The sequence below is a fragment of the Oncorhynchus keta genome, chromosome 31 (genome assembly GCF_023373465.1).
Source record: "Oncorhynchus keta strain PuntledgeMale-10-30-2019 chromosome 31, Oket_V2, whole genome shotgun sequence".
NCBI lineage: Eukaryota > Metazoa > Chordata > Actinopteri > Salmoniformes > Salmonidae > Oncorhynchus > Oncorhynchus keta.
The window spans coordinates 8905529-8916318 of record NC_068451.1 but is presented as its reverse complement, the minus strand read 5'-3'; the positions used below and the strand labels follow the sequence as shown (position 1 = coordinate 8916318).

The 10790-nt window shown below is 42.6% G+C and overlaps 1 protein-coding gene across 1 annotated transcript in view; it reads right to left on the bottom strand.

The window, feature by feature from the left end:
* Positions 1-913: 913 nt before the first annotated feature.
* Positions 914-10790, bottom strand: part of LOC118364327 (DNA repair protein XRCC1-like) — a 34271-nt gene continuing 24394 nt past the window's right edge. Inside the window, exons 11-17 of the mRNA XM_035745786.2 lie at positions 9206-9290; positions 8937-9045; positions 5197-5236; positions 4699-4835; positions 4325-4415; positions 4027-4102; positions 914-2000 (exon numbers count right to left, since the gene is read on the bottom strand). Coding sequence (XP_035601679.2) covers positions 1893-2000; positions 4027-4102; positions 4325-4415; positions 4699-4835; positions 5197-5236; positions 8937-9045; positions 9206-9290 — 646 coding nt within the window. The 3' untranslated portion in view covers positions 914-1892. The remainder of the gene's footprint in view (positions 2001-4026; positions 4103-4324; positions 4416-4698; positions 4836-5196; positions 5237-8936; positions 9046-9205; positions 9291-10790) is intronic.

The window sequence follows — 10790 nt, the reverse complement described above, 5'->3', positions numbered from 1 at the left end:
AGTGTGCACACACTTTTTTTACAATGGTGTAAACTCCTTCCAGCCAATGCTTACACTCCTATGCTTTAAAAAGGGTGGAGAATCGGGACATAGCCAATGAGAAAGCAAGCTTAGAAACTGTGGAAAAGGTACCTCAGGTGGTCCAGACAATGGTTCAGTCTACACATTGACAACTTGAGGAAGTAGAGCTGGATAAAAAGACTGAGAACTTTGATACACACAGCTTACTAACATGAATACTTGACTATGGTATGATACTCATAAAGTACATCCGAATGTAGCCATTGAGCTATAAAATGTAAATATTTGACAAAGAAATTGCCTATCAGACTAAGGAAAAACAGTATAGACAACACTATGAAGTGAAAAGGGCCTTACTTTGCACAATTCTAAACTCTCAGATCTACCGGTCTCTCGATTTCAAGGACATGCCAAATATGTTAAAGGAATATGAGACCATAAAATAAATAAAAGCTTTTGAAACATCTATGAATCCACCTGGGGCTCCAAATGGAATTAAGTATACACTCCTAAAAGGCTTGTGAAAAATATTATAAATTGCATTTCAACTTTAACAATGTTGTGTCAGGTCAAGTAATGAATGTCTAAAACAGTATGCATTAATCTTACACCACTGACATACCCCCACCCAAAATTAAAATTATTTCTATTCAAAATAATCATGGCATAGAATTCAAACATTTGATCATAATTTCGCTTCTCCCTCTTGCTCTTCTTCCATTACTCTAATCCCCTTGACTGGAGAGGGAAATATGGGGAGAACTGAATTAGGGGGGGATGATAGAGAATGGAGGGATGGAAACAGAATATGAATAGAGGAAAGTAGGATGGGTTCAATTCAAATCCACTTAAATCTGTCTAGTTGATCAATAAAAACACGCAGGGTGTGCAATTAATTTAAAAATCCATTATTTTAATTTGCCAAATATTTTTTGGGGGGGTAAATCTGAAAGCAAAGCTAAGATACTGTAATAAACAAGTCGAATCTAGACGGGAAAAACAAGGATAATGAACACACATCATATACTTCCAGAAATAACCAAGCAAAAACAGGACTTATTGGACCCTCACACTTTTGCACACAGTAGTCTCTGTGTACAGTTCAAACAGCATACAACATGAATAAAACAAAAAGTACACGTAATTGTACAGCACTACATGCTACAAATTACACTACAATCCCATGTATTTCGCCAAAGTGGACTTAATAAATAATAAGATGAGGAATACCAACCAATCCTTGAAGTCCATTTCATATTCCTACCTAGCAACAAGGACAAAGGCCTTATTTTCTATTCATATTTCGTGGTCGTTGGTATAGAGTGTCAGTGACCTTAAAAAACTAACAAACACCTTTACGTCAGTAAACGGCACCCTATTCCCTATGTAGTACACTACTATTGACCAGGGCACATAGGGCTCTTTAAGAGATTCCGGCTACACCTAGGACTCTCTATGTTGCTCCTAACACTAATACACCCTCTTCTATCAAAGCCAGTGGCTTTTCAGGACATGAGTGATAACTGAAGTTTCCACATAGACCCTGAGGTAGTGGATGTGAAGCAGAGAAATATAGTTTTAAAAGCCCTGAAAGAGAGGCAGATGGGAGAGTTATTTTTGTTCACCGGTAATGATAAGTCTATGAAGATATGCCATCTCTGGTAAGGAAACCATTTTATCCAGCTCTCTGGATGGCCTCAGGTGAAGTTAAGGCATTTGTACCAAAATGGCACAGGCTTGGTTTCATTTACCTGAGGATCTGAGAAGAGCTAGTGTCTATGGCTTCAATGTCGACCTCTCCTACCCTTTGGACAGGTACAATACTGTTGTGTGTGTGTTTGTGTGTGTGAGCACGTTGGCAAATGCAAGTCTCAAGGGACAACAGTGTAGGGCTGATATGGCAGCGTCTTCTGTCGATCGTTGATGGCAAAAATCCATGTGGGTTTGACAAAGCTTAAATTACCATTCTCCATCAGTGCCTGTGGCAGAGAGGGAGAGAGAAAGCGAGAGGAAAATATGTCAGGAGGTGGGAATCTGTTTAATAATAAAGGGCTACAGAGACTGAACCAATATTTAAAATGGTACACCAAATAGGTCAACAACATATATACTGTATTTCAATAGCGTGACTTGGCAGAAGCACTTTCCATTGCAAATGAGCTGGCGTGGAACACAGATGTCTGTGTAACAGACCTACATCAAAAGGCAACTAACCACGCATGTCCAATATCAAATCAAACATCAGTGATGCACAACAAAGGCCCTGAGGTAGGTAAACAGCACATCAAACGTATTCCTAAAATAATACATGTCCTAGAATCAGTCCTTTTGGGATATTTCTTCTAAATATAAATAATACTTAGGCCGAACAAAGTTGAATTACTGTTTAACGGATGCCACGCCTCACTTTTCTCCACACCCCGAAGAAAATAAAACATCATAATAATCAGATGTGCTGTTTTTTGGCCAATATTACGCAGCTCTTTGTTTATCATGCACTGTCCGCTCTGCCTTGGGGCTTTCCCAAGTTGATGCCCAAGAGACCAAACAGACTCAGATCACACGCTCAGATCATGTTCGAGCCTGGGATTGGACAGTGGAACACGCACGCTGGCACCTGCAGGCGACGTGCAGATGTTTCATTTCTCTCTCATGCGGTCATGGCTGAAGCCAGCGCAATTTCATACTATTTGTGTGTCCAGGTTAAGCATGGGACGTCCCGCATTATAAACAAACAGACGGTTATATTCATGGTTATTGCATCATTTTCAGAACTATGAGAAGCGATTAATAGACAAAACAACAATGTCATTTAACCAATTAACTGGTAGTAGGCCAAACGATAACACCACGAAGGAATGCGTTTGAAGTGATGACGCGCCGCCTAGAACAGCTAGCGTGTCCAGCGAAGTACATCGCCAGTGGCACGCACATGCTTGTCGTGGCAGCCAGACGAGGCAGTCGAAGGAGGATGCGGTGAGCAAAGTTACTGGGCTCGAATTGAGTCACACTTCATCTATATAGATTGATGCTTCTAATTGTTGCATGTTATATGGAAGATGATGAAAGGATGATGAAAGGTTATACTCTATGGCTGGATTGATGTATTATTTTCCAGTGCCACATTCATTTGGCAGACCCTCTTTCTACCAGGCCTAGCCTATGAGAGGGTCTAATCGTAGTTGTATGAATATTTTGTTAACGCCTGAGCTGTAGAGATGCATTCAGATAATGAACTCATTATGCATCAACATTTCAATTTGATTACAATTATTGATTGTTAATCATTCCTGAATTTGGTAGGATATACAATTAAGTAGATTAATGAACTGATAATACATTCATACATTACTTTGTTTTCAATAATTTTTGAAAATGATAGAATAATGCATTCTATTATTACATCCGATGTGAATAATGTTAATGTTAAATCGTGTATTAATAATAATAATAATCTGAAAATCAGTCTGAAATGGAACATTTTGCCTATTGTTAATGTCCATATAGCCTAGGACAGCGTGGTAAAGTACTGTTATACCTTATCCACCTAATGATTATGATTATATGTTTATTTTTTTACCCCACTCACTCGCCTCACTTATCTGGGGGGAAAATACGTGAAAACAGTGAATCAATTTTGTCTGGCCTCATTAGGAAAAATGTACTACTTATTTCACTTAAGATGATCACGTGATAGCTAGAGTGGCACTTCCATTTCATTCCAAGCCTTTCAAAAGGGGAAAATATCATTATACATTTCTCTGTCTCTTTTTTGGGCGCAGACTATGAATTGAGCACTTTACATAGATGACTAGCATTCTAACTCCCTGGAGTCGTTACCTTTTAACAAAGAGATGAGACCTTTATAAGTATGTGTGTGTTCCACAAATCACGTTCGTGGTGTGCGAGTGTGTGCCTGCCTGCTTGTGTATCGCACTCTCATATTTGTGTTTAACATCAAATCAAGAGGTCTTTCGAAGGAAACAAAAGGGAGGTCACACTCACGTCTTCAAAGGAGTCGTGCCATCCCTCGCCGGTGACGACAAACTGGACCTTTTCACTCATGTAGTCCTCCACCTCCCTGAAGAGAGGGAGAGGAACAAAGAAGGAGAGATATGGGGAGGGGAAGAGGAGGAAGAGAGTGAGAAAGCTACACGTCTCGCCGGAGATCCCAAACACTGTTTTATAAAGGTACAATGACACACAAGCCCTCATCCGCTGATCACTTGTATTACCTCTAAAAGTACTGTTACAGTAAAATCTACCCTACTCTCATTCTGGAGTCAGTCTCTCTTCTCCCTACCCGTTGAAGGCGATGATGTACCGCAGGAGTAGGCGCCTGTCATTGTTGGGGAACTTGCCATAGAGGAAGAATCGCTTTCCAGTTAGGAAATCTAAAGGGTAGTAAGAAAATGATAGATCAGCATGAGTGCAAGACTCCCTGTAAGAGCATTACAGTAATCCTCATTGTTCATCACTGATGGGAAAAAATAGAAGAAATGGTGTGCAATTTGACAACTTAACGTTTGCGAGCGTCGTGAAAAGCCAGCGTGGCTTACAGAAAAGTTCTTTATTGATGTTGAATAACATGAACAATTAGCAAGAACAAACTGACACACACAGCCAGCACAGACCACACAGAGAAAGGCAGACAAGGCCTGACAGACAGAGACAGACCTGGTAACTCAGGGATGGGCTTGTCCTCCTCGGCCTCAGCGTCAGTGTTCTCGTCAGTCGACCCCCCAAAAGGGTCCTCCTCCTTCACTCCTTTTCTCTCCTTCTCTACTTCCTTTTGCCGACTCGCGCTCTCCACCCTGCCGAGAGAAAAAAAAAACTGTTTATGAAATGGGGGTTATGAAACTACTGATTGATGCTCTGCTGGTGTCCTTGAATGAAGACACACCTGCACCCATTGGGCAACTCCTATGGCCATTGGGCAACTCCTATGGCCATTGGGCAACTCCTATGGCCATTGGGCAACTCCTATGGCCATTGGGCAACTCCATTGGGCAACTCCTATGGCCATTGGGCAACTCTGACAGCACAGAGATCTGAAACCAGGCTCGGGCAGAGGCACTGTCAACCCAGAGGTCCTGCAGTAGGACATGGCTTCGACCTCCGCTACAGTCAAACATGAACACTATCCCATTCGTGTTCATTGGTGATGTTAGTTACCTCTTTAGCTCGTCCTCCGTGTCCATGCCAGACTCATCTTCTGTAGGAGACGGGAGAATAACAACATTAATACATCAGAAGAACATAACCTACATCAGAAGCATTCCATCTTACTAATCTACATCGGGTCATAACTTAAGTCTATACTACGCTGTAGAAACATATGTAAGTGCTTCACCCATACCTCTCTAAGCTTTGCTCTTCCAAAATGAAAAGGCCTTGTACTTAGGCCCTAGTTAAAGGCTAGGTTCCCTTAATACTGTTCATATGTATTTTCCAACCAGTGCAGATGAATGAAGGAAAATAAGCTACTTCTAGACTATTGAGATCCACCCAGTCGCGATTCATTCTTCTTCCCTCTTTCCAGGCATGTGATGCGTTAGTAAAGACGTTCTCGGCGCACTAATGCGCCCAGACCACTTACTCCTGGCCTTGCATTACCATAGAAATTAGAATCATGCACAAGTCTCTCGGCAGCGATTGCTCTACGCAAGTGCTTCTTTCACTCCCCTTGTCCTCTCGACACGCATCCCTCTCTTCCTGTCCTTTTAAATGGCGGCGTTGTCAATCCGTCCATCCCTCGACACAATTCATTAAAGCAGTCTTTTCCCAACTTCTCTCCCTCTGTCCATTTCACCCTCTTTCATGTCCATCCTCTTCAGTCTTTGTGGGGTTAGTCTTTCTTTCTTCCTCGGCTAGCTACTAGAGCAAATGTATTAAGCCCATTGAGCGATTTCATTCACGACATGGCCATAGAAATACATTTACGGCAATAATGGCTGTCAGGAAAAGGTGATGAAACGAGTCTATGGAAACGAGTATGGCCAGAGAGTATGTTCCTTTCTCCTATCCTTTCCAACACCATGTCAGGGTCCTTCCATTCTGACACATGTGATTCAGCTGCTATCAAAAGTGTGTAGTTGTCTGTTGTGAGAAAACTGGCAGCAATGATTTACACATAAATAAGTGGAGAGAATAATGTCCGCTACGCAAATTAGTATCTGTTCTGTTGTTCGTTTCAAAAGCAGTGCTACACTGAATATCTGAAGTGATCCTGACTGGTTTGACTACAGCCTCAATGTTTAGGATGATAAACATGTCACCCTTAGAATCCTCTATCCCGCCCATCAGTCAAAATAACTCTCTTAGCTCATCTCTCCATTTCCTCTAGCCTGGTTGTCCACTTACATTTACATTTGAGTAATTTAGCAGACACTCTTATGCAGAGCAACTTAATGTAGTGAGTTCACACATTTCCACACTTCCCCCTCCTTCCCAATCTGTTCATCCTTCCTCTCACCTCTGTCTCAGGTGTAGCAGGAATCTCTCTTAAGTAAGACATCTTGAGACTACTCTTCTAGCGCCTCTAACAGCACTACACGACATATTGCCCTAGCTAGCAGTTGATCCTCAACGTTAGGCCCATCTCATGTGGTAGTGTTTATTTACTATTAGCTACCTTTAACGGAGAAGTCGTAGGGAGTGAAATCCAATTAAAGTTTGTCAACAACATTTGAATGAAAGAATGAGCGAATAAATTATCGAACAAATGAATTAACTAATTAATGAACTAATATTTTAATGTCCCATATGTTGCCAATCAGAATTCCCTACGGAACAATTAAAGCATTAACCAGTTGGATTTAGGGGGCACTATTTTAATTTTTTGATGAAACACGTTCCTGTTTAAACAAGATATTTTGTCACGAAAAGATGCTCGACTATGCAAATAATTGGCAGCTTTGGAAAGAAGACACCCTGACGTTTCCAAAACTGCAAAGATATTGTCTGTGAGTGCCACAGAACTGATGTTACAGGCGAAACCCAGATAAAAATCCAATCAGGAAGTGGCGCAGTTTTTGAAACCGCCTCATGCCAATGACTCCTTATATGGCTGTGAATGAGCTACGAATGAGCTTACGTTTTCCACAAGGTGTCTACAGCATTGTGACGTCTTTTTAGGCATTTCCCTTGAAGAATGGCTGTAAGGGACTATATATGGCATGTGGTCACATGGTGTCTCCCGCAGAAAACCTTGCGTAAAATACTGAGGTAGCCATTTTTCCAATCGCTTCTTATGAGAAACCAACTGCCTCGACGGATATATTATCGAATATATTTGTTAAAAACACCTTGAGGATGGATCCTAAACAACGTTTGCCGCGTTTGTCGATATTATGTAGCTAATTTTGAAAAAAGTTTGGCGTTTTAGTTGTAGCATTTTTCGGTCGATTTCTCAGCCAAGCATGGTGAAGAAACGGGAGCTTTTTCACCTACAAAAATAATATTTTTGGAAAAAAGGAACATTTGCTATCTAACTGGCAGTCTCCTGAGTGAAAGCATCTGAAGTTCTTCAAAGGTAAATGATTTAATTTGGTTGCTTTTCTTATTTTCGTGAAAATGTTGCCTGCTGCCAGCAGAGCCTAGCATAGCATTATGCCATGATAAACTTACACAAATGCTTGTCTAGCGTTGGCTGTAACACATATTTTGAAAATCTGAGATGACAGAGTTGTTAACAAAAGGCTAAGCTTGTGTTTGAATATATTTATTTAATTTCATTTGCGATTTTCATGAATAGAAAAAGTTTCTACGGGTATTTATTTACGTTGCGTTATGCTAATGCTTTTGAGGCTATGATTACGCTCCCGGATACGGGTTTGCTCGTCGCAACTGGTTAATTCATTCACGCATTAACTAATTCATTCATACATTCAACCCCAGGGAAAACCAAGAGACAGTGGTTGGGGGTGATGCGTTGAGATGCATTTTGATCAGTGATTCTGTCTGTCTGAACCTAGGCAGTTTGTATATGTTAGAGCTGGACAAAAATCCATAGTGATGTCTCTAACGATAAATAGGTGATAAATTACAGTAAAAAAAAACATTTGGGGAGGTGCTAGATAGAGCTGGGCTAAATGGACCAAAAAATATATTGCGATAAGGGAGTTTGCAATTCGCATGTTGAGTGCAGGAATGTCCACCAGAGCTATTGCCAGATAATTTTATGTTCATTTCTCTAATATAAGCCATCACCAACGTCGTTTTAGAGAATTTGGCAGTACGTCCAACCGGCATCACAACCGCAGACCACGTATGGCGTCGTGTGGGCGAGTTATTTGCGGATGTCAAAGTTGTAAACAGAGTGCCCTATGGTGGCAGGGGAGTTATGGCATGGGCAGGCATAAGCTACGGACAACGAGCACAATTGCATTTTATTGATGGCAATGTGAAGACTCAAAAAAAACGTGACGAGATCATGAGGCCCATTTTTTTAAGGCATATTAAAAAAAGTAATGTGAAATCCAGATTAGGACCTAATGAATTTATTTAAATTGACTGATTTCCTCATACCAACTGTAACTCAGTAAGATCAATGAAATTGTTGCATGGTGTGTTTACATTTTTGCAGTATAGAACAGTAGTTCAGTAGTATAAAACAGTAGTTCCTTTGAAAACTATTTTTTTCTGCATTAGCATTTTGAGCAATATGCTTGTGCTTCTCAGAACTCATCTCTCAGAATGCTCCTCCGTGCGCACAGTGGGGAGAGGGAGTGAGAGTCAGCAGTTGACAGCGAAACAAGGACAGGCAGATACTTTTATAACAGGAATCAAGATAATACATCGGGTATTACTGTTGACCAAATTATTTTAGAACAATCTACAGGAACACTGTGTAGCAAAATCAGTCATTTTAGGTTTATCGTCCCAGCTCCAATGGAGGTGTGTATAATGGAAACCTGGTTCATCTGCATCTGTGGAGCCACCATACAGATCATCCTCCTCTTTCTTGATGGGGGTCTTTCTGGGAGTGGGTTGCCTTTCTTCTTCTCTCCTCTTTTGTGGAGTCTGCCAACGACAGAGAGGTCAGTACCGGGGTGGGAATAAAACAAATGCAATCATGTAAATCAGAACAATTACAGTTACTTGAAGCAGAATTGTGTTTTTTTTCTTTCTTAGGTCATCATGTCATACTGCTAGGTCGTGGAACAGTTTAAGAAGCCCTTACCCTTCTCTCTTTTTCCTCCTCACTCTCTTCATCCTCCTCTAGGTCGCTCCCCTCCGAGCTGGACGCCGCTCCGTGCATCAGGTACCTAGCAGTAAGAGAGGAATGCGGGAAAGAAGAGAAAGATCGCATTAAATAAAGAAATACAAAAAAAAGGGGTGAAGGGAAAGAAGCAAAACATCTGACTGGATAAACAAGAAGATTCCTACTAGATGGGCAGCAAAGGGATGATCACACTGGCTGGAATTCTGCGCAAAGGTTCCAATGTTGGAACAACACAACATCTGAAGGGCGCAAAAAAGTTCCAGATGGACACAAAGGCTAGCCAGACACAGAACAGTAACAGAGTGCACACACACACACACACACACAGTACCATACATCAGCACCATGAACAGCACAGTCAATGCATCCACATACTTCCCTCTTCCTGTTAAGTGGATTTGTTTGACACTTGGGGGTGGTTCTGTCGCCTACAATTATGTATTTGCAGACTGTACATTTAACTGGGTGATATGGACAAAAATAAATGAACTGATGCGAAACCGATAAATAGATTGATACGTTTATAACATTAATGTGCACCAGTTTTTTGTATTACCCTTTAAACTACTACTACTAGTTTGATGGTTGTAGCATCACATGTCCCATTAACAATCACACATATTAACTAAACGTATTACATCTCAAACTTCTCTAGTATAGGCTACTTATCGTTATGAACGATATCAGCAAAATGCCTGCGATAAGTGATTGCTATGGTCGGTGTCGATCATTTTCGGTTTATCGTTCCAGCTCTAATGTAAAATATACATTTGACACACTACTGTAAATGTAATTGTACATGTCGTTTTGCAAACTTTAGAAGTGCTACTACGCAAACAGGGCGGAAACACAAACATTTATGCACTACCTGGTGGCAGTGCCCTCTGAGCCACCCCACAGAGAGGGACTGAGAGGGTCCTATGACGGGCGAGCCTGGTGGCAGTGCCCTCTGAGCCACCCCACAGAGAGGGACTGAGAGGGTCCTATGACGGGCGAGCCTGGTGGCAGTGCCCTCTGAGCCACCCCACAGGGAGGGACTGAGAGCCTGGTGGGGTGAGCCACCCCACAGAGAGGGACCTATGACGGGCGAGCCTGGTGTGCCCTCTGGCTGAGCCACCCCACAGAGAGGTGCCCTGGTGGCAGTGCCCTCTGAGCCACCCCACAGAGAGGGACTGAGAGGGTCCTATGACGGGCGAGCCTGGTGGCAGTGCCCTCTGAGCCACCCCACAGAGAGGGACTGAGAGGGTCCTATGACGGGCGAGCCTGGTGGCAGTGCCCTCTGAGCCACCCCACAGAGAGGGACTGAGAGGGTCCTATGACGGGCGAGCCTGGTGGCAGTGCCCTCTGAGCCACCCCACAGAGAGGGACTGAGAGGGTCCTATGACGGGGAGCCTGGTGGCAGTGCCCTCTGAGCCACCCCACAGAGAGGGACTGAGAGGGTCCTATGACGGGCGAGCCTGGTGGCAGTGCCCTCTGAGCCACCCCACAGAGAGGGACTGAGAGGGTGACGGGCCTGGCAGTGCCCTCTGAGCCACCCCACAGA